The sequence below is a fragment of the Canis lupus genome, chromosome 26 (assembly GCF_048164855.1).
Source record: "Canis lupus baileyi chromosome 26, mCanLup2.hap1, whole genome shotgun sequence".
Taxonomy (NCBI): domain Eukaryota; kingdom Metazoa; phylum Chordata; class Mammalia; order Carnivora; family Canidae; genus Canis; species Canis lupus.
In genome coordinates, this window is record NC_132863.1 from 17,898,075 (window position 1) to 17,925,575 (window position 27,501).

General features: G+C 41.7%; 1 protein-coding gene and 2 long non-coding RNA genes across 6 annotated transcripts in view; 1 reads left to right on the top strand and 2 right to left on the bottom strand.

Moving 5' to 3' along the window:
• Positions 1-263: 263 nt before the first annotated feature.
• LOC140618129 (uncharacterized) lies at positions 264-6,401 on the bottom strand. Of its 2 annotated transcripts, none has more exons than XR_012018334.1 (3): positions 6,230-6,401; positions 3,698-4,009; positions 264-716 (listed from the first exon to the last, which is right to left on the bottom strand). It is a non-coding gene; the product is annotated as an uncharacterized lncRNA (long non-coding RNA). The 2 variants fall into 2 exon arrangements; XR_012018333.1 differs by having other exon boundaries at positions 3,617-4,009.
• Positions 3,338-27,501, top strand: part of FERMT1 (FERM domain containing kindlin 1) — a 36,492-nt gene continuing 12,328 nt past the window's right edge. The window contains exons 1-10 of one of the 3 annotated variants that reach the window (XM_072800119.1): positions 3,338-3,473; positions 5,509-5,603; positions 6,499-6,667; positions 8,693-8,926; positions 12,324-12,470; positions 13,694-13,907; positions 15,564-15,666; positions 21,055-21,162; positions 21,585-21,716; positions 23,319-23,368. In XM_072800119.1, the coding sequence (XP_072656220.1) occupies positions 5,568-5,603; positions 6,499-6,667; positions 8,693-8,926; positions 12,324-12,470; positions 13,694-13,907; positions 15,564-15,666; positions 21,055-21,162; positions 21,585-21,716; positions 23,319-23,368 (1,193 nt within the window). In that variant the 5' untranslated portion in view covers positions 3,338-3,473; positions 5,509-5,567. Of the gene's footprint in view, positions 3,474-5,508; positions 5,604-6,498; positions 6,668-8,692; positions 8,927-12,323; positions 12,471-13,693; positions 13,908-15,563; positions 15,667-21,054; positions 21,163-21,584; positions 21,717-23,318; positions 23,369-27,501 lie in introns of those variants that run through there. The other 2 variants (XM_072800120.1, XM_072800121.1) reach the window with 2 other exon arrangements.
• LOC140618128 (uncharacterized) overlaps positions 6,453-27,501 on the bottom strand; it is a 40,421-nt gene continuing 19,372 nt past the window's right edge. Inside the window, exon 4 of the long non-coding RNA XR_012018332.1 lies at positions 6,453-6,624. This is a non-coding gene — a long non-coding RNA (uncharacterized lncRNA). The remainder of the gene's footprint in view (positions 6,625-27,501) is intronic.

Here is a 27,501-nt window from a genome sequence, read left to right on the forward strand (position 1 = left end):
ACACTGGTGTGTTCAGTACGTAAAAATTCATCATCTATATATTCATGATTTGTGCTCTTAAATATAAATATAAAGTATATAATATTTCAATTAAAAGTTTAAAAAATAACACAGACCAAGCAGAAAGCTTAAAGCCAGTTACATTCTTCAGCAAAATCCAGATACTTTCAACCAATATGAGATACCAATTTGGTATAAATAAAGCCATTACTACTTTAGGATCACACAGGAGATCTTAAAGAATGTCTGTGTTCTAAGCAGCCATAAGCAGTCTCCACAAAGCAAGCCTTTAGACACCTTCTGCCCAAGATAACGTAATTCCATAGTTGGTATTGTGCACATACGGAAGTGGGACCAGATGACAGTTGACACCAGTCCCATAGTTGACAAACTTTATCAAATTAGGAAATTCAGTTTCAAGTTTTAATTATTTTGTTTTAATTATAAAATCCCACATTTGAGTTTATCTTTGTGTATGGTGTAAGAGAATGGTCTAGTTTCATTCTTCTGCATGTGGCTGTCCAACTTTCCCAAAGTCATTTATTGAAGAGACTGTCTTTATTCCATTGGATATTCTTTCCTGCTCTGTTGAAGATTAGTTGACCATAGAGTTGAGGGTCTATTTCTGGGTTCTCTATTCTGTTCCAGTGCTAGAGGAGAACCCAGGCAGCAACCTTTGTGACTTCAGCTACAGCAACTTCTTGCAAGACACGTCTCTAAAGGCAAGGGAAACAAAAGCAAAAATGAACTATTGGGACTTCAAGAAAAAAAAAAGCTTCTGCACAGCAAAGGAAACAGCCAACAGAACTAAAAGGCAACACACAGAATGGGAGAAGATATTTGCAAATGACGTATCAGATAAAGGGCTAGTTTCCAAGATCTATAATGAACTTGTCAAACTCAGTGCCCAAAAAACAAACAATCCAGTCAAGAAATGTGGAGAAGACATGAACAGACATTTCTCCAAAGAAGACACACATGGCCAACTGGCACATGAAAAAATGCTCCACATCTCTTACCATCAGGAAAATACAAATCAAAACCATTTTATACCAGTGAGAATGGTGAAAATTAACAAGACAGGAAACAACAAATGTTAGGATGTGGAGAAAGGGGAACCCTCTTACACTGTTGGTGGTAATGCAAGCTGGTGCAGCCACTTTGGAAAACAGTGTGGAGGTTCCTCAAGAAGTTAAAAATAGAGCTACCCATGACCCAGCAATTGTACTACTGGGTCTTTACCCCAAGGACACAGATGCAGTGAAATGAAGGGGCACATGCACCCCAATGTCCATAGCAGCAATTTCCACAGCCAAACAGTGGAAGGACCCGAGATGTCCTTCCACAGATGCATGGATAAAGAAGATGTGGTAAAAATATAGATGTGATATATATATACACACACACACACATATACACACACATATGCACACACACACAAAATGGAATATTACTCAGCCATCAGAAAGGATGAATATCCACCATTTGCTTTGATGTGGATGGAACTAGAGGGTATTATGCTGAATGAAATATGTCAATCAGAGAAAGACAATTATATGGTTTCACTCGTATGTAGAATATAAGAAATAGTGCAAGGGATCGTAAGGGAAGGAGGGGAAACTAAGTGGGGAAAAATCAGAGAAGAAGACAAATCATGAGAGACTCCTAACTCTGGGAAACAAAGGATTGCTGAAGGGGAGGTAAGGGGGAGGACAGGGTAACTGGGGGACCCGCATCAAGGAGGGCACAGATGTGATGAGCACTAGGTGTTACACTATATGTTGGCAAGTTGGAATTCAAACTAAAAAAAAGAAAAAAATCCCACATTTGCTAACAACTATTTAACTGATCTTTTTAAAGGTTTTTTTTAACATAATCTCTCTACCCAATGTGGGGCTTGAACTTACAACCTTGAAATCAGTGTCAACTAACCTTTTTTTTTTTTTTAAGATTTTCTTTATTTATTCATGAGAGACGCACAGAGAGAGGCAGAGACATAGGCAGAGGGAGGAGCAGGCTCCCTGCAGGGAGCGGATGTAGAACTCCATCCCAGGAACCCAGGATCACCACCTGAGCCAAAGGCAGACAGACGCTCAACCACTGAACCACCCAGGCGTCCCAGTCAACTGACCTTTTAAAAAATGAATGTAAAATACTTTCAAAACCGTTATAACGGCTGAATATGTTAATGTTCAAGCAAAAAGAAGGATTCCACTTCTAAATTTGATTCCATTTTAAATTAAGTCATCACAAGCTTTACATACTTGGTGTAAAGGGCTAAAGCCTATATATTACACTGCATGAAATTCTGTCATGGGCTGAATGAAATCCCACCTGGAATGGTGATGGACATTCCATCTCTCCACCCATTTCACAGATGAGGAAACTATCATTGCCTTGACTGTTTCATTAAACTCCTGCATCCTTAGACCTCAGCCCCATGCCTGGCACGTAGTGAACACTCAACAGGTATGTGTAACATGAACCAAGGAAGCTTGGACAGGTTGTGCACATTGCCCAAAGTCACCCATCCTTCCAGGGTGCCCAGCTTTCTTTGGGAGCAAATCCAACCGGAGGGCCACCTGGGACACCAGCTGTGAGCCTGAGGTGAGCCACCGGATGCCGGCCTAGGCGTGGCCGTGCGTTGCCCGGGTCTTCAATGGGTGTAGCGTGGGGCGGGGGAGTTGACATCACCCTCTTACTCAGAGGTGAGCCGCTCTTGTTTCTTCCACCTGGCCGTCCCAGGTCCCCCAGGCTCTTTATTTTTTACCTTTTAGGATTTTATTTAATCATGAGAGACACGGGGAGAGGCAGAGACACGGGCAGAGGGAGAAGCGGGCTCCCCAGAAGGAGCCCGACGCGAGGCTGGATCCCGGACCTCGGGATGCCGCCCCGGGCCAAGGCCAAGGCCGATCTCGGCGCCGAGCCCCCCAGGCGTGTCCGCCCCCAGGCTCCTTAAAGGGGAGGCGGGAGTCTCCGGGCAGAGGCCCCCGCGCGGGGGTGACGGGCGTTCCCGCAGGGGAGGGCGCGAAGTGCCTCGGGGACCCCGGGCTCTGGAGGCGCCCGCAAGGGGCGGGGTGCCGGGGTCGCCGGAGGGGCGCGGGCGGAGCGCGCAGGTGGTCGCGCTCTCCCGGCCGCAGCCCTCGGGCCCCGCCGGTGCTCTCCGCGCTGCGGGGCGCTCCTCCTCCCCGGGGGCGAGCGAGACCCGGCAGGCCCGGGCCGGGCGAGCCTTCACCCCCCGCGGGGCGGAGACCGCGGCGGGCGGGGCGGGGGCGGGGCGGGGCGGGGCGGGGAGCCGGCGGCTTCCCTGCCGCGGCCGCGCGCAGCCCCGCGGGCCCAGCCGAGCGCCGTCGCCGCCGCGAGCTCGGACCCCGCACCCCGCTTCGCGCGCGCCGGGCCTGGGGCGCCTCTGGGCGGGGCTCCGGGGGCGCAGGCGTCCGGCGAGGCTGCGGGCCACGGGCGCGGGAGAGCAGGTGGGTGCCGGGGCTGGGGGGCGGGGGGCCGGGGGCGGGGGGCTGGAGCTCCCTGCGGCTTCCTTTGCGCAGCGCCCTGCACGTGAATAGCTGCTGAAATGCAAATAACGTCCCCGGCGTGTGGCCGCTTTCTCCGGCCTTACCTGTCTGGCCTTGCAAAATAGTCTCCAGTTAGCCTCCGGGGCTGCCCTTAGGGGTCAAGGACGGGTTTCGGTCCAACCCACCTCACTCCCTCTGGCCCCAGGACCCTGCAGAACTGGCCAGGGACAGGCGGGGCGGCCTTTGACAGACTCTCTGAACTCCAGGGGAAGCGTCAGGGGCCGTGTCCCTCCTCCTTCTGTCTGGCTGTCTGGCTGCCTGTCTCTCTGTCTGTCCTTTGTTGCATTTTCTGTAGGCCGGGAGGACAGGAGGAGGTGGACGGCTGGGCTTCCCCCAGGGAAGGCAGGTCGGCCGGTGCGCTTTGCTTTCTGTTCTGGTCTCCTTCGACGTGCTTTCCGGGTTGCAGTTCGCTGCTCCCCTCAACAAGTAACAGCTTGCTGCGAATGAGAAGTTCACTCAGAAATGAAGGTGCAGAAAGATAGGAGAGGAATGTGGGGAAACCAGGTTGTCTAATTTTAGCTTGAATTTCGCTGTAAGGGAGTCACTATATATTGCCTACATGAGAAGTGGGGGGTTTTTGGTTTCAGAGAAGTGTTTTGATTGCCCAAGTTAGGAAAAAACCAATGTCTGACCCAGGAAGGAGTCACTTTAAAGTACAAACTTTTTAAATAGCTACACCTCACAGCATAGCATTTTAGAAATTGTGAGGATCTTAAAGTCAGATCAGTTCAGTGCCACATTATGGGGTTATCTTTATTGCTTCCTCACTGGGAAAGATATTAGTAGAAATGCTAAGAGAGTTTAGCTCATGCGGTTTGAAGAGGTTTGTTTCAGATTGGTGTTGCAGTTTTATCAAGGACATGTCCCAATGTAATGGTGGAGAGTTTGGAGTTAGAAGGACCTGGATTTCTGTCTGGGCTCCACCATGTAACTTGCTGCATGACTTCCAACAAGTTGCCTAACCTCTCAGCCTGAGTTTCCTCATTTCTAATGGGATTGCTGAGCCGAGGAAGGAGATAACACAAATTAGTGGTTCATATCCACAGCACCAGCTAAGTGTATAACATAACAAGATACTTGAGCCTGATGATGACAGTAAAGCGAGTGGGTAGGCCCCATATAGTCATTAAGTAGCATTCACTGCTCATGCAGGTCTCCAAGTGTGCCTCTGTGCTTGGGGAGGTGCAAGCATTACATCCTTCACACAAACACAAGGAGCTACTTCTGAACCTTGAATTTGATTTGAACAAATAAAGTCTGTCCTGAGCCCATTCAGATTTGCAGTGTATCTTTTTGTATATTTTGAGATTCTCTTATGCTTTCAAATGTGAGCAGTTTCAAATGCGCACAAAACTAGTATGACATTGGTGGTGTAATTATTGATTATTAAAAATAATGATCCTCAGGTGTCACCACAGTCCCTGGCTTAATATTGATTTGGGTAGATGGAAGGCAGGAACTGAGTTCTGAAGTCAATTTTTCACATGGCTGTTTAGACTCAAAAGTGTGAGCCATAGATCAGTGTTACCTGGAGCTTATTATACATGCAGGGTCTCCACCTCCACCGCAGACCTGCTGAGCAGAATCTGAGGTTAAGAAGATCCCCAAGGGACTCATGCACTTTCCATCAGAGAAGGCCCTTCTTAGGAGTTTGAGTGCACTGATGTTTCTCAAAAATAGGCCTTATGAAAACATGGATTTCTCATAAGCTGTCTTTACATAGTAAAGTGAAAAGGATGTGTTATTATCATTTAAATGGCCGATTTTTATTTTAAATATTAAAATAGGAGAGGTAGTATCATTTGCTTCCTTTTAAAAGTAACACCGAGCCATCATTTAAAGTTCTGCCAATTTTGGATTCCAGGGTTCCTGTTAATCCTTGAAACATTTCAGTTTTCATACTGCTTAGCTTGTTTTATTTTTGTTCCTCTGATAGGAGGAAAATTCTGGTTTTGAAGTTCTCACCCCATCTGTATCTTCAAGAGTGGGCTTTGTATGTCTGTCACTCCTATTTTAAATCTTTTGCCAGAGGTATGTCTGAAACCTTAAATGATGCACTTAATTTATCAACTTTGATATGATATAAAATGATAGCTCAAGTAAGTCAAATACGTGACAATAATTATTAATGCCCTATATCTTCACATGTAAACCTATATATTATATGACTGAAATAGAAAACTATTTTGCTATACTTCCATTGTTTGAATTTTCATATCAGATGTCATCAATATTTATGGAAGGAATATAATAAAATAGAGGAAGATATTAATGGCATCCTTTTCCAAAGTAAACTTTATCAAGGCATAATTTGCATATAACAAAGGCATCAAACTATACCTTTAAAATCTGTGCATCTTTGTGGTAAGCACAGCATAACATATAGAGTTGTTGCATCATTATATTGTACACCTGAAGCTAATGTCACATTGTGTGTCAACTACACTCAAAGAAGAATCTCTGCAGGGGTACCCGGATGGCTCAGTCGGTTGAGTGCCTGACTCGATTTCAGTTCAGGTCTTGATCTCAGGGTTATGAGTTCAAGCCCCCAACATGGAGCCTACTTCTTAAAAAATCTATGCATTTTGTTATACACAAATTACACTTCAGTGAAGTTGATGTTTTTTAAGATACCAAGGATTGCCATGATTTGTTACCTGCTGTCACAATAGTAGTTCAGAGAAAGCCAAGAGAAGTAGACAGACACAAAGCAAAGATTGAGGCATTGATTGGGCAGCCACAGAAAATCAATAGGCCAGTGCTCCTGGGGGGAATGGAAAGATAAAGTCACGTTAATTTGGAAGGCCTGAGACCATTTCTATAAGACTTTTTGTCTTTAAAGTTAGGATGTTAAATTTAATATCTACTGACAAGCTCCAGTTTCCTTCTCACATTCTAATCTGTGTCTGCTTTTTTTGTGTGGCAGATACCCGCCTTTGCCACGATGCTCTCATCCAGCGACTTTGTATCTGCTTCTTGGGAGCTCATTGTCAGAGTTGACGATCCAAATGAGGAGGAGCAGAAAGATGTCACGCTGAGAGTGTCCGGAGACCTGCATGTTGGGGGAGTGATGCTCAAGTTAGTAGAACAGATCAGTAAGTTACTGTTTATTTATGGTTTCCCTATGTTTAAAAACCTCTCTATCGCTAACAGTAAATGGCTGATCCAGATTGTCTGACCATCTAAGTTGTTCTGCTTATGATTCTTGTAATAGCTCAGAGAGTAAGCCCCCTCCCACAGGAGAAAGAAAAATAGAGGATCCTGCAGAAGCCATAAACTGAACCCCGCCTCCCAACCACTCTTGTAAAAACTTGAGTCTTTGGTGACAAACTAAAGCTCCCCAGTGGGTATAAAACCATGTTTCGACAGCCCTATCCCCCTGGTGACATCTAAGGTGACTTCAGGTGGCACGGCCTTCGATTGCTGTGTCAATTCTCTTGTTAATGTTTGATTTTTCAGTGATAAAGTCAGTTCAGTGCTAATGGGTCTTTTACCATATATCCACTATGCACTACTCTCTCGGTATAAAGAAAGAAAGAGAAGTCTTAAGGGTCAGAGTCTTTACATCAGGAATCAACGTGATTAACCTGGAACTTAGTAGTGTTCTATTTTCTCTGATTTGTTTTATCTTCTATCTCAGGTTGTCCAGATGTTGACTTTTCATTTACACTAATGAGATAGAGATTTTTTAAGTAAGTCTTCACTGAAGTATAATATGTATGCAGAAAAGTGTACTTATCATAAGTGTCCCAATCGACAAATTTTCAAAGTCATGTAACTTCCACTCAGATCAAGAAATAGAATATTACTGGGATGCCTGGGTGGCTCAGAGCGTCTGCCTTTGGCTCAGGGCATGATCCTGGGGTCCTGGGATCGAGTCCCACATCAGACTCCTCGCAGGGAGCCTGCTCCTCCCTCTGCCTATGTCTCTGTCTCTCTCTGTGGTCTCTCAGTGAATGAATAAACAAAATCTTAACAAAAAAAAGAAAAGAAATAGAATATTACTGACTCCCCCACCCAAGTATCATTTCTGACCCCTCCCAGTCACTGCCCCACCAAGGGAAACCATTATCCTAAATTCTAACACCACAGGAATAATTTTATTTGTTTTTAAACTGATATAGGTGGACTCGTGTAGGATATACTCTTAATGCATCTGCTTTCTTTCACTTAACATTATGTCTGTGAGATTTACCCATATTGTTGCATAAAGTTTTGGCTCATTTACTTTCATTTGCTGTGTGATATTCTATCATATGATTATGCCACAATTTACCCATTTACCTATTGATGGGCATTTGGGTTGTTTCCATTTTCAGGCTCCTACAGATAGGGCTGCTATACTGCATGTCTTTGGTGAGTATATAGAGGCATTGCTGTTGGGGTATAGCTCAGAGAGGAATGACTGTGTAATAGGACTTTCTAAAATAGTTACAGCATTTATACTTCTAACAGCATTGAAAGAAAGGTTTTCTGACATAAAGTGAGAAAAAGAGAAACTTTTTTTTTTTTTTTACAAAACAAATAAAAGATTGAATATTGGTTCCAACATTGACAAAAGGAAAAGATTCAACTTCAATGTCAGCATTGAAGGAGAGAAAAGAATTGATGCTGACATCAAGAGAGAGAAAATATTCAGCTTATCTCGGTGTAGACACTTTGGAAACTGGGAATCGGGTGGTACTGGGATAAAAGAGCTGGACATTATAGAGAGGGTAAGTGTCAACTTTAAAGTCCTTCTGTGCACACCTTGGGAGTTACTGATAGTCCTTTGTGATCCAACGTGGAAGGATTTGTTTCTAGTGGAGAAATAATCTTGATTAAAGTCAAATGCCCCTGGCTTTCCTAGAAAGGACCATGGCACTAAAGGACCTTAGGGAAAAGAACTCAGGCTACTTTAACAAGAACAAAATGTGTTTGTGTCTGTTTCTTTCACTGTATTTAAATACAGTCATGATAAGGAAGGTTCAGGCTCTGTTTTCTACCTGCCCCACCTTAGAGAGCCCACTGTCAAAGGAGACAGGGAGCCGAAGACCATTTGTGTTTCAGCTCTCACACACAATGGAATGGACCCTAGAGTTCTCTCTTGTTTCACTTCATCGTATTTTCCACTTTTGCAGAAATATCCCAAGACTGGTCAGACTTTGCCCTTTGGTGGGAACAGAAACATTGCTGGCTTCTGAAAACGCACTGGACTCTGGACAAATATGGAGTCCAGGCAGATGCAAAGCTTCTCTTCACCCCTCAGCACAAAATACTTCGCCTCCGCCTGCCGAATGTGAAGACAGTGCGATTGCGAGTCAGCTTCTCCGCTGTGGTTTTTAAAGCTGTCAGTGATATCTGCAAAATCCTGAGTGAGTACCCTGGAGAGGCCCCATGCCCTTTGGACTGTTAGTAAGGGAGGACAGGAAAATTATATGTGCTTTCTGCCTACAGGCGGTTGGTTTTACAGGACACTTATCTTACCCTAGTAAGCATACTTTTCAAGCCCAGTTCTGGGGACTTCAGCCATGTAAGTAGAGTTAAACCAAATGGAACATCATTGGAGTAAATCAGATTCATTTCCCCAGAGCTTAACACTATTTTTTAAGCTTATTTATTTATTTATTCATGAGAGACACAGAGAGAGGCAGAGACATAGGCAGAGGGAGAAGCAGGCTCCCTGTGGCGAGCTGGATGCGGAGCTCCATCCCAGGACCACAGGATCACAACCTGAGCCAAAGGCAGGTGCTCAACCACTGAGCCACCCAGGTGCCCCAGCTTAACACTATTTCAAAACAGATCTGTAGACAGAAAAAACAAACTCATTAAGACTTCCCCCCCAAAAAAAATCATTCCTCTAAGCCATACTAATATCATTATATTTAAGACAAATAAGAAGTTCTATTAAATCGTCATCACCATAGAGCTGATGTATCTTTATTGTTTTTGAGATAATGGTGTTGCAATGTCTTAATTGCTTTACAAACACTTCACTACAGTAAATACCGTATCCACAAAAATTATTTGAGGAGTTTATTTTAAGCAGGAAGGAACACTTAATTAGGGATTGAAAACTAATTCTTACGATTTTAACAATCATTAAGGACAACACTGCCCAAACCATTTATCTGGGGAACCTCTATAATGGAAGTGAACGCTGTGTCATGAAGGTTTTCTTGTTTTATATTCTTTGAAAGTGTGTAGGCACATTCTCTGGCTCCAAGACAAAGATTTGGCATTTGAATACAGTATTTACAACATACGAGTGAGTAATCTGTCTTCCCCATTAAACTATCAACTCTTCATTCATTCTTCCAACAAATATATATTGATTATGTAGCCATTGTGGCAAGTGCTAGGGATTGGTTAGCAATAAAAATAGTCCCAAACCCCTTCCCTTCTTGAGCTTACATTCTAGGATGCAGAGACAGAAAATAAACAATGAATGTAAAAATAATTTAAAAGTAAGAAAAATAAGATATTAAAAGGAGATATTTGGCAGAGGAAAAGAAAAGTAAAGCTCTAATAGTATACGCAGGATTAGGAGTTCCAGTGTTGGGCAATGGAGACTGTGATGGCATGAAATAGGGTGAAGGCAGAAACCATTAATTGAGCATGCCCGTGTTCCTAACAATGCCTGGCACACATTCACTGCTCATTAATTGTTAAGTGAACAAATGAATGGAACCTGCTGTTACAGAGCTCACCACCCCAGTGCCCCTCAACCTGGCATTGCTAGTCATTGTTTTGTTTTTTTTTACATCTATTCAACGGAAGCTAAATCAAATTTAGCAATATGATGGATTTTCTTAAAAAGAGAAGACAAGACACAAATCTTGGGCTTGGAGATGCAGGTTTGGTTTGGTTTTGTTGTTTTGTTTCTAATGCTCCTGCTGGAAATTCTGATTCATGTCGTGGTCTCATACATAAATTATACATTTGGAATGGGCACAGGTGTGTACTGCAACCTGACAATTGAGCATCCTTGGTTACAGGGGAAGAGGATGGAGCTAAACTGCTAGCCTCAGCCTCAGCACTAAGCAGTATTTAAACTGAAAAATGGCAGCACCTATGGAATCAGTACATTTGCCTCCAGGAAAGCTGCTTTCAGACTAACATCCACATTTCCTTGGCTTTTACTTGGAATCATAAAGCAGCCCAGTGTGGTTAATGGTTACCAGGAATTCTGATTGGCAATGGCAGTTATAAACATATCTGATGAATGGGAAAAATGGGAATTATCTTGGGTTTGAGTGCTCCAGAGGCAGGCCCTGAGACAAGAATTCAAGCACAGGGACACCCAGTGGCTCAGTGGTTGAGCGTCTGCCTTTGGTTTGGCTCAGGGCGTGATCCCAGGATCCTGGGATTGAGTCCCGCATCAGGGTCCCCGCAGGGAGCCTGCTTCTCCCTCTGCCTGTGTCTCTGCCCCTTTCTGTGTGTCTCTCATGAATAAATAAAATCTTTAAAAAAAAAAAAAAAAGAATTCAAGTACAAACATTTATTTTGGGGTGTGGAGGTGATTCCAGAAAACACTGGTTGGGGGTGAGGAAGTAAGACTGGAAAGACAAGGCCACCAATAAGAGAGTATCACCAATCCAGTTGCATTTGGGGCAGTCGGGGGCCTCTGGGAGATGATGTAAACATGCTTCAGAGCTCTCCCTGCCAGGGGGTGAGGGAGCAGGAGTCTTGTCAGTCATGGAGGGCTGCTCTTGGGAAATGTTAATTCTCTGAACTTGTTTCGCCTGTTACATGAACATTTGGGTAGTGCAGACTGTGGCATCCAGAGCAAGCCCTCGGTCAGAAAGACACTTGTCCTAGCTGCCTCTAGAAGTCGGATCAGGGTACACTGAAGTGGTGAGGGCCAAGAAGAGATGGGCAGGGCACCAGTGCTGTCTGCCACAGGGATGAAATTAGCAATTGGGCACAGTATAAGAGACAGGTCTCGGGAACTATGATCTATAAAGAAAAAGGTGGGGTTCTTCATTGTTATTAAAAAAAAAAAACTAAAAAAGAAAAAGAGGGAAAAACTGGTAGTAAGTAGATGACTAGGAACAGCAAGTACTGGTAGTTGTTGAAGCTGGGTGATGAAAACATGAGGGGGCCATTCTCTTTGCTTTGGGTATCTTTGAAATATTTTCATGATAAATTAAAAAAACAACTAGAAATTTTATTGGACTAAAGCTTTCTCCACTCTTTGACACACCCACTGCCCCCCCCCCACACACACACACACACACAACCGTTTTAGGAGTCTCTGGTCTGTTTCTTTTTCTTCTATTTCTTTTTTTTTTTTTTTAAGATTTTTAAATTTTATTTATTCATGAGAGAAACAGAGACAGAGGCAGAGATATAGGGCAGAGGGAGAAGCAGACTCCTTGCAGGGAGCCTGATGCAGGACTTGATCCCAGGATCCCAGGATCATGACCTGAGGCGAAGGCAGACACTCAACCACTGAGCCACCCAAACATCCCTCCCCTTTTATTTCTACCAAAGGGATGTAATCTAGTAACATTTACTTCTCAGGAATTTCCTGAGCAATCATTTCAGATGCCTAGCATGACTCTTGAGTCTTAGATGTAATTTACTTTTTACTTTTTTTTTTAAGTTTTATTTTATTTATTTTTAGTAATCTCTTTGCCCAACGTGGGACTTAAACTCACAACCCTGAGGTCAAGAGTCACATGCCCCTCCAACTGAGCTAGCCAGGCACTCCCTCTTTTTTACTTTTTGATAGGTTTTCATTCTTCTTTATATTTATTTGTTTGTTAGATATTAGAAGATCAGAAGAACTTTCCTTGTTAAAGCCTTCTGGTGACTATTTTAAAAAGAAGAAAAAAAAAGACAAAAGTAACAAGGAGCCCATAATTGAAGATATTTTAAACCTGGAGTGTTCTCCAACGACTGTAGGTCCACCAGGTATGATTCATGACAGATGTTTTATTGTTGTGTTTCATTCTTGAATCCAAGGATTTTTTAAATCCCAAGAAATCTCCCTCCCCTCTATTCCTCTTTCCCTCATCTCCCTTTTCTTCCCCTCCCCACGCCCCCAAACAAAAAAAGACTAAAATTGCAGGATTTCTGTGATGAAGAAAGGATATGCAATTAATTTTAGAACTCACAGAATTTTTTAAATTAGGTTTGTTTTGTAGCTCATTATTTTTTTTAAGTAGGCTTCATGCCAAGCGTGGGGCTTGAACTCATGACCCTGAGATCAAGAGTCACAGACTCTACTGACTGTATACCTCATTGTTTTAACCTTGTATATTATATTCTGATGAATGCAAAACTTTAGGGAAATTTGCCGTGAATTTGGGAGGAAAAGAAATTAGTTGGATCTCTTCTTGATTCTATCTTCAGGTGACTCTTTCCTGAATTCAATTTTATTTTGCATTGGGCATGTAATGAGAGGGCAGGTAAAAATTCTGGAAAGACGTAATCCTTGTCTTTTTATACAAAAGCAAATCAATCCCTAGCTTGCTTGCAGCAAGAGTCTTCTTGCATAGTATATTCCAATGCAAAGAATAAAGGGCACTTTTCCCATTTTCCTTACACAGACTGCATGGTGTATAAACTCCCAACTATCTGGGTTCTTAAAATTGGCAAGTACTGTTATTTGTTGAAAGGATTTGCCCAAAAATATAGTCTGTACCTACACTCTTGGGAGATCCTCTGTTCTCTGATGGTGCCAAAACTCACAGCTGAAACAGATTTTTGAATTATTTTTTAAAGGTTTTATTTATTTATTCATGAGAGAGGCAGAGACAGAGGCAGAGGGAGGAGCAGGCTCCTCACAGGCAGCCCGATGTGGGACTTGATCCCGGAACTGAGGGATCACGACCTGAGCCAAAGGCAGACACTCAACTGCTGAGCCACCCAGGCATCCCAAATTTTTGAATTATTGACAAGGAGATGGTCCCCAACGTTTGTCTGGGTTGGTTTTTATAAGCTTTTACAGCCTGTAAGTTCTCTGCCCTTCCATGAGTCCTCTCCCATCAGCCATAACTCATCTCCTTAGTTGAAATGGTACACAAATTCAAATTCAAAATCCATTTTAGTATGGCAATGTTAGTCCTTATTTTTCCAAAGATTCCTCGCCTTGAACCTCATCTCATTGTGTATGCTTCCCTTCGCCTTTGCAGTAAGTCCTGGCTTATACAGTAAAACCATGACTCCCACATATGACCCCATCAGTGGAACGCCAGCATCATCCACCATGACTTGGTTCAGTGACAGCCCTTTGACAGAACAAAACTGCAGCATCCTGGCATTCAGCCAACCCCCGCAGTCACCAGAAGCACTGGCTGATATGTACCAGCCTCGGTCACTGGTTGACAAAGCCAAGCTTAACGCAGGGTAAGGACGGGGCTCCACTTTGCTTCTCTGTGTTCACAGCATCTGTGAAGTGATGTTGATACAGTAAGAAGATGCCACAGAAGTTGGGGAGAGGGGGTTATTTAATTTTTAAGTTAGCACGCCTGGGGATTGTACACGATTAGCAAAAGTCAACGCCGCTTTTAGCTATAGAAGGGGAAACTGCCGCCTTTGGTCATTGCCATACATTTAAGGTGTGACATTTGTGTTCAGGTAACTCAATGGATTGTCGTATGTGAATACAAATTCTTTGTCCCTATCTATGTGCAAAGTGCATTTGGTGGGATGGAGATCAGTTATAAGTGGCAGCGGGGAGATCCAGGTGGCTCACCGGGCCAACATCCCCCAAGGGGACATCACATCTCCCTTTAAGTGTTTTAATGAGTCCTTCAGCTCTGAAGTCATCTTAGAACATATACCCAGACCACTTCTCAAACCACCATTTCTTTCACTCCCCCCGTTCACCAAATAAAGTCGTTTGTTCATAGCATTCCACTCCCTGTGAGAGCTGGCCCAGCAGATGTCCCCGTCCTGTGTGCTCACATACCCCATCCCCCCTTGGTGCACACACACTCTTCTGTCACTACCTTTGCTCTGCTCCAGGCCTCTCCTCCTTTCATCCTGCTCAAGCTGGCCCTTGCTTGTCCTGTAGGACCCAGTTGCATCCGTCTCCTTCTCAGATAACAGGATTCTAGAGGACTCACTTCCCTGTAGTTGTTGTGACACTCTACTTGCTCCCACACCATGTTCCTTTACTATGAGGCTCACCATCCCCTCACAGGACTGTCCATTCCTTAAGGACAGTGATTGTATCTCAGTCATCCTTATTTCCCCCTAAGGCCTGATAGAAGGGACATTCAGGCCATCTTCTCCATGGGACTGGATGGCATTCATCCCCACCTCATTCTGTTGTTCACTCTTATTCCCCACCTCTCCCACTCCCTCCCCGCTATGCAGTATTTATTTCTCAACTCTAGAACTGTACTATCCAGTACAGGAGCCACTAGCCACAGGTGGATATTTATATATACATTTGAATTTAATTAAAATTAAAGTGTGGCACCAGCCGCATTTAAATCTTCCGTAGCTATGTGTGACTGTGAGTACTCTGTCGGACTAGGCAATATAGAATATTTCCATTGTTGCAGAAAGTTCTAGCCAGTAAGATAGACACAGCATTGAGTCAGACCAGCTGGTGTAGACAAGAGGCAGTGCAGGAAGTCAACAAGTACAGATTTTCATTCTGGTTCCATGACAAGGCCCATGACCTTGCACACAGCACTTAATGTCACTAAGACTCCATGTTCTCACCCATAACACTGAGAAAATGCCAACTGCATTGGCTTCTTAACTGGGTTAAAGAATCAATGTAAACAAAATATATATAGAAAAAGCACTTGGAACGTCATAAAAATTATAATATAAAATGCAAATATAAGCTATTATCAAGTCCTCCCCCTTACAGGTTTTTGGGTATATTACTCGGGCTTTGTTCAAAGAAATATACACACACTTACATTTACATATGTGTGTGTATAAATGTATATATGTATATAAGTATGTATATAAACACATTAGGTAATACTATAACGTGTGTAAAATCGATTGACTTTTAAAAGTCATCCTATTGTTTTCTAGTTGGCTGGACTCTTCACGTTCACTTATGGAACAAGGCATCCAGGAGGATGAGCAGCTGCTGTTACGATTTAAATACTACACTTTCTTTGACTTGAATCCCAAAGTAAGATCCTTGCTCTCTTCTCTCTCTCCTTTTTTCAATGTCAAGGCCTGGAAGCGTAAAATTGAGTCATTTAGTTATCAGAATTAGGGTTAATCTGTGTAATCTTTTGTGTAACTCTGCAAGGTTAGACCAATGAATGTAAACTGTCTTTAGATTTTCATCTTTTAGTTTCTAACAAGCATGGTCAGCTGCCCAGCATGGTTCGTGCCACCCCATCCATCCACGTGAACAAAGGAAAAAGGAGAGTGGCTCAGAGAGCTGGAATCCTTAATGCTTAGGGAGGAAGGAGCATCAGAGCCAGGGTTAAGAGCAGGTTTCTGTGAATAAGCCAGGACCCCATGATGGTGCATACCACACTCCCCATCACAGGGCTGATTTGGAGATGAGAAAGAGGCACCATCTGAATGAATGAATGAATGAATGAATAAATAAATAAATAAATAAATAGATAGATAGATAATAAATAAATAAATAAATAAATAAATAAATAAATAAATAAATAAAAAAGGATGGACCCCAGCTGATTATCAATTCTCATTAAGTACACATCTGCCACCTGAAGTGTACTGGGACAACTGAGTGGTGAAATAAATCCTCTGAATTTCTGCCCCTTCCTTGCCCCTGTTTGGCCAGTTTGTGGAGTTGTGAGTCAGCACTCAGCTGGCCAAATACAGAGAATATAAACTGAGCCACAGGCCCTCCGAGTGCACAGGGTGATTTTATCCCAGTTCCATATGCTTGTTGCTCTTTTCCATTCATTGCCAGGCACTTGTTTGAGGAGCCTGCCTCAGGCCACCTCTTCTGTGTAAACTCCTTTCTCATCCACAACAGTGATTCTGCCTCTCATGGCACTGTCTTCTCCTTGACCCTGATTTTTAAATATGATCTTCAAAGGTACATCTCAAGTTGCACTGCTTCCTCAACTGGCTTCTTCTTCAAAATAAGCCTTATTCCTTGTCACTTCTGTGCAGCTCCTTCCCAGTCTTTGGTTTAGATCTACCTTAATACCCATGGACCTAGCTTGTGACTGGAGCATGTAACTTTCACCAAATCATGGCAAAAGAGCAAATTTTGGCTCCTCGATAAAACCTTCAGGAGAAACTACAGCTTCTCCTAAAAAGGAGGGGGGTTTTGTTTTAATTTTTTTCAAGGGTGCTATGAATGATCATGTTTTCTCAATTGGTAAGGAGTTCTCTCCACATGGCTCACAAACAAAACCTATTTGAATCTAATAGCCAAATAGAAGCTGTCAACCCAAAAGTAACAGGAAGACTCAGGCTTTGGGGATATGGCTTTAGGGCACAGGAACAGTGATCCCCAACCACTTTAGAGTTCTTTCCCCTCTCTTCTAGAGTATGGAATGCTATAAATATAACCAAGTTTAGTTCCAAGTTTCTACTAGGTGCTGAGTAGATAGAGGAATACAGAAACTTAAGATGCAGTTCATGTTTTCATAGAATCTACAATCAAATCAAGAAGAGCAAAGATAGCACCCATAATGCCATTGTAAAACAGACAAGACATCCTACAAATGGGAACCAAAGTGGATAGTAGAATCAGGGAGCTTCTCCACCTTTCAGAAGAGAGATGCAGGGAGGCTGTAGCACCGGTTACAGGTACTGATTAAAATCTCAGATATACAAAATACTAGAATATACAAAATTTCAAAAATAATATATCTTAAAAATATACAACCCAGAATCCATAAAATATTGGTACTTATTCATAAATCAAAATTTTATCCACACCCAAAAACTATATACAAAGTGAAAAAGTCTTTGCAACACATACTATAAACAAAAGGCTAATATTCCTAATAAAGAGCTCCCAGAAATCAATAATAAGACCAACAACCCAGTAGCCTAATGAGCAAAGAATATGAACACATAGTTAAGAGAAAAGGAACTAGGATGGCTTTTAGCCTTGTATTGGTAAAGATCAAAAAGCTTCACACACTATCTTAGCAAGAGTGTGGAGAAAATGGCTCTCATACCCTGCTTATTGATCACAGTGCAAATTAATCTGATCCTTATGGGAGGCAATTTGGCAATATCTATCAGAATTACAATTCTACATAGCTTTGACATAGCAAATCCTTGGTACTTATACCACAGTTACATTCAAATATGTGGATCAATATGTCTGTACCCAGGAACAGTTATTGCTACATTATTTGAAGAAGAAAATTGGAAACTCCCTAAACATCCATCAATAGGGAAGTGATTATATACATTATGATACATATATAGTGTTGTTGCTAAGAAGAATGAATCAACTTTCTTTTGATGTAGAACAAATGCAAGGTGTTTTATCAAATGAAAAAGAACAAGGTACAAAACAGTCCATAGAGAAACCAGCATTTGTAAGGAACAAGGAAGAGAAGGAGACTTTTTATTATACGTTCGTCTCTTTAGAATTCATTCAAAATTAATTCCTTCAGTATCTATTATCTGTTATTTAAATATATGAATAAAAAATTTTATAACTCCAATAATTCATAGTATTTTTTAAAAGTTCAATAGAGAAAAGGTACATCAGTTTGTTTGTTTGTTTTTAAGATTTTTAAAAAATGTATTCATGAGAGACACAGAGAGGCAGAGACACAGGCAGAGGGACTCAATTCCAGGGACATTGGGATCACAACCAAAGCCAAAGAGCAAAGTCTTGGGTTTGATCCAATGTCACTTTAATTTCAAACCCATCTCTTATTCCCTAAGAGATCATCCATAGCTCCTTAACCTCTCTGAATTTGCCTAACACAGCTTTACAAAACTGTAAAAAGGGGATACTAACACTTACCTCCTGTTTGGGGGGACTACTTAGTTAAAAAAATTATAAGAGTAAAAAAAAATGTTCAACCACTGAGCCACCAAGGTGCCCCAGACACATTGGTTTTAATAAGAGTCCTAGAGAATACTGGATTTATATATATTTACATATATATTTATATTTATATTTATATGTATATATACTTTATATATATATATATATATATTTATATATAATACTGAATTAGCTTCCTCCCAGCTAATAGGGAATCCTCCGTGATTAGATCTAAATAACTCTTTACTGAGAGAGTTATAGGAAGCAGGTCTTGTTATTTGTTCGTTTGGTTGGTGGAAGGAGAGAGGGGTTTACTGAATTGGCTGGATGAGGAGAAACAGGGATTCAGGCAGTAGAGGTGGCAAAAACCATGTGCTTCCAGTCTGGGATTTCTATTTTCAGTAAACCAGATGACAAAAGAAATCTAGGGCTAAGGAAGGGGAAGAGGAGCCAATCCCCACCAAGGGAAAAATTTGTTTCTAAGTTGGGGAAACCACTGACAGAGTTTTCAGAAAGAAAAAAAAAACCTATCAGAATGCCTGTTAATAAGTGACCCCTGAAAACCTAGGACCTCGTGATGTTCTAGAGTCTCAGGGGGAACGTGAAGAAGGCCCCAAAGAAGAAATTGCAGAGCTCCGCTGGCTGCCCCAGAGAAAGCCAGTGTTCCTCCATGGGAGCCCAGGTTTATCCTGTCCTTTATAACACCTTGTACTAGATCCTGTTCTCCCATGTCAATTTGTAATGTAAGTAACTTTTGTTTAACCAGTACTCTCTCAAGGAATTGTTTTATTTGGCTTTGGGGGGGTGGCAGGGGAGTTAGGTTTGTTCAGGTGTGGAAGCGATTACTTTTTGTAGATCTTTACTGAGTACCTTTGAGAGAAAAGCCTTATCGAGTGATTTAACTTACTCTCACTAAAACTACAGAATGAGGATTATAGACTCACTGGTGGACAGACAGACAGTACAGGCCAATTCAGATTTTATTGGCAGCACACACACTATTTAGATTTTGTCCTTTTTTTAAGAGTTTATTTATTTATTTTAGAGAAAGAGAGCATGAGCAGGGTGAAGAGCAGAGGGAGAAGCAGGCTCCCCACTAAGCAGAGAGCCTGATGCAGGACTTGATCCCAAGACCCTAGGATTGCGACCTGAGCTGAAGGCAGACACTTAACTGACTGAGCCACCCAGGCGCCCCTAGGTGTTGTCTTTAAACTGTTTGTGAAGCAGAGGTCTTTGTGGGGGGCAGGCGTTGTGGGTTTTGGTGTGTATGGTGTACATTTTTTTAGTTGTTGCATCTTGATTGCCATGTCACTTACATGCTATAAAATTCTAATGTAATGGTTGTAGTACATTCATATGGTTGTGCAACAGTCCAACTGTGAAACACTTGCATCACCCCAAAAGTTTCCTCGTACCCCATCCGTGGTCAATCCTTGCCCCCAGCCTTAGCCCACCACTGGTCTCTGCTTTCTGTCTCCAGCCCTACCTTTTCTGGAAGTTTCACATTGGTGAAATCATACAGTGTGTAAGCTTGCACATCTGGATCTTTCACTGGGCAGGTTTCTGAGGCCCCCCTGTGCTCTCACGTGCCCCAGGAGCATGCTCCTTCTTACTGCTGCACCACATCCGCTTGTGCATGAGCCCCATTTATCCGGTCACCAGTCAAGGGACACCAGAATGTTTGCAGTTTGGAGTTGTCATGAACAATGCTGTTGTGAATATTTTCACGTGTGTTCTGCTTGGGTTTGTCTGGGGAGGCTAGTGGGGCTAGCTCCTGAGGGGTGCCATGCCACCTGGCAAAGTTCCCAAAGCAAAGACAGACTTTCTTAAGGTCCTTAGACTGACAGCTCCCAGCCTGCCACACATTTCAGTTTGCATTTGTCTTGCCTTGACCGTGTCCTGAGCACTGCTGAGAGGGAACATGCCTCCATGGAAGGTTCCATTTCCCCCTGCACCTTGTAGCAGTGCTATTTGCTGGTTTGGGCTTGCTGTGGATCTTTATACCCCTTATCTCACCTTTTTTCTAGTGTGTATAAGGTTAGTGCAAAAGGAAAAATAAACTAATGCTAACCAACCCGTGATAAATCTGTTTAGACAATCTATTTTTCTATTCCTCCTCCATATTTCCCTCACAGTCATTTTCTTTTTTTTCCTAAGGATATAGTAAATTGTGTACCCATGGGAGGAAAAAAATAGGAGTTATGGTTTAATGGGTACAGAGTTACAGTTTCACAAGAAACTGAAGAGAGTCCTGTAGATAGGTGGGGACAATGGTTTTTTCCTACCAATGGAAGTGTGATAAAAGAGAGGAAGAAACAATGGAATCTGTTTGGCCTCTTGAAGAGGCTCTGGAAAATATTTTGACAACAGAAGTTCTAAGTTCAGAAGCAAAATGAGCTGGGGCAGTGGAAAGATAGGTGTTTGTTTCACTTACCTGAGCAAAGTTTCTTGCATCTAATTAACAAGGAATGGCTTCAGTTATTGCAGAGTTTTTGTACTGAGAAATATAAATATGTGCCCCCGCTCCCAACCAACACACATCTATCTACCTGTTTCTTTCTTTAGTACGACGCTGTCCGAATAAACCAACTCTATGAACAAGCCAGGTGGGCCATTCTCTTAGAAGAAATTGACTGTACGGAAGAAGAAATGTTGATCTTTGCAGCACTGCAGGTATAGAAATTTCAGTACCCTTTCTCTGGAAGAAAACAAAGCAAATTTGTTTTCTGAAAGTTTCATTTTCTTCATACTGTTTTTGTTTTCTTCAATGAAAGAACTGTGAAGGAAGCCAATTTAAATTTAAAATATTCTTCATAACCTACACAGGTGCCCCTCTTATATAAGGCATTGGTATTGTGATTCTTATGTCATCCCCCCTACCAGTTCAACCAGTGATGGCGAAGAATCAAGTTGGAACATTGGCTAACCATAGATCTCAAAATAATTCAGATTAAAATGTCATTTCCCCTTCATAGGAGGGAAATCTCTTTCCAGGAGGTGTTTGGAACTACAGGGGAGTTGTCTGCAAAAAGAGGAAAGGGCTAATGGATGCGTTTGTGTTTATAACATTTCCACAACCTCTGTTTACATTGTAGTATCACATTAGCAAACTGTCCTTGTCAGCTGAAACACAGGATTTTACAAATGAGTCTGAGGTGGATGAAGTAGAAGCAGCACTCTCTAATTTGGAAGTGACCCTAGAAGGTGGAAAAACGGACAACACTTTGGTATGAACTTCTCTGGTAACTCAGAACTGTGGCTGTGTTCTGATGGACTCTGACAAATGTAAATGAGCTCTTTTTTATCATAAATAAGAGAATATTTGACCTGATTTTGAAAAAAGAAAACATACTTGTCACAAGCTTAAAGCTAACAAGAACTGACTGGCTTTTCTCAGGTCAGTTCTGGAAGGGATTGTGAGATATGTTCAGTGCTATTAATGACAGTACCTTTGTATGTATTTCTTAGGGATAAGCTGTGGCATATGAGGGAAAGACTACCACCACCAAAGGCTTTTTTTTCACTCATAGGGATTCTGGAAGTTGTCCCTTCACTCAGATCAAAGAGAACCACCCAGTCTATTGTATGGCTGGCTATGAGAATTGGAGAAGATGCTTCACAGATATAAAGCCTATTCTCTATTGACCTAGTCATGCCCCACAACTGGGCAAGGTTGACACAGTGGGGGCCTTTATTCTGGGACACCTTTTTGACTTCAGGAAGTAGACAAAAACTTTCCAGTTACACAAAAATAATACAACTATTTTATCATCTCCTTATCCATGAAATGTGGCCAAAGGGTGGCTTTATAATCGGAATGCCTCTCTTGTTTGAGTCATCTTTTGAGTGCCATACTTTTGTTTGGGATTCGTGGGAGTCACTGTTAGTTTAATCCACATTGAATTAGATAGGTGGATCTATTATAATTAGATATAAATAAGAGAAAAAAATGAATCACTATATTCTATGTATTTAATGCCTGCTTCCTTATGATTCATTTCCTTAAAATGGGAAGTTGGTGTCATGCAAAAGCAAATACTTCATACAAACTAAATGCCAAGATTCTATAGCAATTCAGAGCCTGTCTCACATTTATAGGAGACACAGGCCCCATGAAATTGGAGTTCTCTTTTGTTGACTTCCTCCACTAACTAGATATAATATTTATATACTCTGAGAATATACATATTCTCAGAATAAATGAAAAAATTCTCTCCTCCCTCCTTCAAAATTTTCATGTGATGCTAAACAATAGGCTTTTCATTTAGAAAGTAGGCACCAACCTACACTGCAGAATGAACTTTGAGCCAAGTTCCTTTTGAGAAGTTAATCAGTGAACTAGATGTAGCTAGATTTACTGGCTCTGAGACAAAATTTGTAAAATACTTTGTACATAAAAGTAGTTTTTCTAAATCAGCTTTTTAACTTGAATGGTAGTGCCTGGTCACTTTTTTTCATCTCTTTTTTCATTGGTATGACACATGACACATACAGAAAAGCAGGAAAAAAATAAAACAAAAATGTACAGGTTAACAAATGTGTATTATCACCCAAATCACCACCCGAATCAAGAATGAGAACTCTGCGTGTCCCCCAGAAAGCCCTGTGTGTGCCCCATCTCACTCCTGCCCACTCACCACCTGCTGGGGCAACTACTGGAAATCTGGCTAGTATAACTGAGGAACTGAGTTTTTCATTTAATTTCATTTTAATTAATTCAGATTTTAATAACTCCATGTGGCGACTGGCTACAGTATTGGACAGTGCAGGTATAGAGTCTCAACACCACCTAATTAACTGCTTATGAAATGTTATCTATTTCTCCTTAGGAGGACATTACTGATATCCCTAAACTTGCAGATAATCTCAAGTTATTTAGGTAAGTCACCCTTAAAGGGGAAGGGAATTATTCTTAACAAAGCCTTGCAGGTAGAGAGTCCAGGAATTTAAATTGAACCTGCACTAGACAGCTTCCTGGTTCAAAGGTAAGGTAAACAAGCATGATGTCTTTGGCATCAGACAGACAATGGGCTGAATCCTAGCTTGACAACACACACTAACTAGCTAAGTTACCTTGGGCATTGTCATGTGCCTGAGCCTCAGTTTCTTGAACTATAAAATGGGGGATATACCTGCTTTTTGGTTTATTGGGGGGATTGAATAAAATAACATATATGAAGCACTGAGCATGGTACCTGGTTCATAGTAAACAGTGGTGCTCAATAAACAGTGGTGTAAATATGGCTGGTGTCAGCAGTTAGTGAACATATATGCTAGACTAGACTAGTCATCCCTGAGGCTTAAGATTTGACACCACGTGAAGGTTCTTCCATGGTTTAAAAATCAGTTGTCTCTAGAACTTTGGTGCTGGGCTTATACAGAGTAGTCAACTCGGTTTATCTACCTTTGCCTGTTAAAATGTTTCTGATAAATACCCCAGTCACATCAGATCAATCTGAAACTACTAAAAGGGCTGAAGAGTTTTTTATTTCTTGGAAAGAAAAGACTGCCACATTTGTGATGGTGCCAGGGTGTGTTAAGATGAAAAGAATAAGGCTCCTTTAAAGTTCTATCAGTTACTCAGGTCACTTTATGGCTCGTTGACTTTTCTTAACAAACAGACACTTCAGTAGGCCAGTTGGCTTGAAAAGAAACACAAGTTGTTGTTGATAACACATGATGCAAAGAAAGACTTAGAAAGAGTGAACAGTAAATAAAGTATAAATGAGAAACAAGCATCCAAAGGTAACAATTTTTTTCCCTGGGTTACTACAGGTTGCTTTTTTTTTTTTTTTTTTTAATGTGGTCTCATACAATAGGATCCTTAATTTAGCTTTTGTGGCATAAATGGTTGCAACCATACATACTGTTATCATCAGAGCTACAGAAAAAAACGGTAGTAATTTGAATGCACGAATACGTCCTTATAATTTTTTAATAATCAGTGTTTTTTAAAACATTTTATTTATTATTCATGAGAAACACAGAGAGAGGAGCAGAGACACAGGCAGGGGGAGAATCAGGCTCCCCGTGGGGAGCCCGATGTGGGACTCAATCCCCATCCCCCGGGATCATACCCTGAGCCAAAGGCAGACACTCAACCACTAAGCCACTCAGGTGCCCTAGTAATCATTCGATGAAGAGAATAAGTTGCCATATTCTCTGCCTAGAGGAAATCTGGCTCTTCACAAACTAAATAATGACAGTTCCCTTTATATAGATGTTTTCAGTGAAGGAGATGACATTCTGGGGTTAAGCCCTACATCCCCTTCGCTCTGGTGCGATTGCTTTGCTGAAACCCACAGAATTGTCCTCATGTTTCACAGTGGTCACTATATCTGCCAGGGTCTGAAGATGTTGACTTTAATAGATAATATAGTTCATGGAAGAAATAAATGAAGGAGGAAGAGAAGGAGGGAAGAACTAAAGAAGAAAGGAAACAGGAAGGGGAGAAGGAGAAAGGAGACTAGAGTTCTACTCCTTCTCCTCAGCATTTGTGACCCTTAAAAACTCTTCATTTCCATTTCCTTGGGCTTCCTTTTCTTACCAGTAGAAAAGCATTGAGCTAGTCCTGTGGTTTTTAATGGATCTTTCTGTTTTTAACAGTGAAGCTCTTTTTTTCTAAACAAAATCTATTGAACTCACAATATAAACAATGGACTTTGGTTTCCAGTATCTGATCTAAATGCATCTGATCTAAGCCAAACTTCGGTCTTGCTATAAATATGTCTGAGAGCTAGATAAAGTAAAAATAGAGACCAGTGTTAAAGTGAGACTGGGAAAGTCCAGCTTGCAGGAAATACAGAGGGAATCTAAATCTACAAATGAAGCCTCCAACCCACAGAAGGATTTGGGCCACAATGTAGATTCTCATGGTTTGGGACTGGGATTTTAATCCCTGGGAGAGCTAGGAGATGAAGCTTCGGGCCTATTGTAAGGTTGTGACACAGGACTGAGGCCAATGCCTCAAGGCAGGAACTTGAAAGGGACGCCTTCTCTGTTTAACAGGGAGTATAAAAACTGTCCATCTGCCACAGGAAGCCGTAAGGAAGTTCATCCTTGCATGGGATTCTATGTGGGGAAATGAAAAGTCTCTCTGGAGAAATTGGAGCCAAGTCCTGTGCCACATGTGAATGTAGAACTAAATTTAAATGTCTTGTATGATAAGTGAATTCTGAAAAAAATAAAATAGAAACTGGCCCAGGACCACAAAACCTGTGAAGCCCTACCAAATGTAATTACAAAAATACTTGGAGGGAAGTACTCACAATCTAGCATCTATGGGTCTTCTAGAGAAAACAATAACCCCCTAAAAAATGAGCTCACAATAAAAACTACCAACCATGGGAGTTCATGAACCACCATAAAAGAAAGACAGAAGACCCAACAAACAAGTAGTTTCAGTAATTCTAGGTAATAGAACAATCTGAAAAAGCCATAAAATAAGTGTTTAGAATCCTTTTTTTTTTTTAAGACTTTATTTATTTATTCATGAGAGAGAGAGAGAGAGAGAGGCACAGAGACACAGGCAGAGAGAGGAACAGGCTCCATGCAGGGAGCCCAACGCGGGACTTGATCCCAGGTCTCCAGGATCACGCCCTGGGCCAAAGGCGGCGCTAAACCGTTTGGCCACCAGGGCTGCCCAGTGTTTAGAATCCTTAAGGAGGGTGATGGGCACTAAGATGAGCACTGGTGTTAGACTATATGTTGACAAATTGAATTTAAATAAATATTTTTTAAAAAAGAATCCTTAAGGAAATTAAAAGATAAAAATCATCATCGTGAAAGAGAAGAGGCAATATTAAAAAGGAACCAAATAGAAACTCTGGAAATTAAAAACTTAGTTGTAGAAATTTAAAATTAAATAAGCGCACTGATTGTCAAGTTGAAAAACACAGTTAAGGGGCACCTGAGTGCCTCAGTGGGTTAAGCATCCAACTCCTGATTTCAGCTCAGGTCATAATCTCAGGTTTGTGAGAGCGAGCCCCAACTCAGGCTCAACATTGAGCGTGGAGCCTGCTTAAGATTCTCTCTCCCTCTCCTTCTACCCCTCCTCTCACTCACACAAGTATGCACTCTCAAAAAAAATTAAAATAAGTTATAAAAATAAAAACTCAGTTGAATAAAGAACACAAAAAGGTAGAAATGGAAAATGCTATAGGTAGGATGAAAAGTTTCAATGTACATCTACTAGGAGTTCTAGAGAGAAACATGGAAGACAGGCAAGTATTCAAAAAAGAAAACTTGGGATCCCTGGGTGGCGCAGCGGTTTGGCGCCTGCCTTTGGTCCAGGGCGCGATCCTGGAGACTCGGGATCGAATCCCACGTCGGGCTCCCGGTGCATGGAGCCTGCTTCTCCCTCTGCCTATGTCTCTGACTCTCTCTCTCTCTCTCTCTGTGTGACTATCATAAATAAATAAAAATTAAAAAAAAAAGAAAACTTAAGAATATTTCATAATTGTTGAAGACAAAAATCCTTAAACTCAGGAAATGTAAATCCCAAGCAAAATAAACCACCATAAATGAACATCTTACTAAGGCCAACCATTGATCAGAGAAAGTCTTTAGATCAGAGAGAAAAGACAGATTTCCTAGCAAGGAAAAGCAGTTAAGTGGGAGCAGAGTTCTTGTTGGCTAGGAAATCTCTTGAAAGTATGAAGAGAAAATCACAGTCAATCTAGAACTTTCTGCCCAACCAGCCTTTCAAGATTCTACATTATGCAAACCCATAAATATAAACCAGACAAGATACAATCCTACTACCAAATTACATACTTCATGAAAAGAATGATTTATGTCCAAACTGTAAGGTGTGACCACTGTTGGAGAGATTACTTTTGGAGTAAATAAAACGGCTCCATTAGAGGATTACAGGGAGAGAAGCCACACATAAAATTCATTCATTGCTTCATTCACAGGTAAGTTAGTATAGGCAAGGAGGCAAGTTACTGTAGCAAAGAAGTCCCAGGCCGATTTACACGATGTGCTGTATGGGAGATTATCACTGAGATT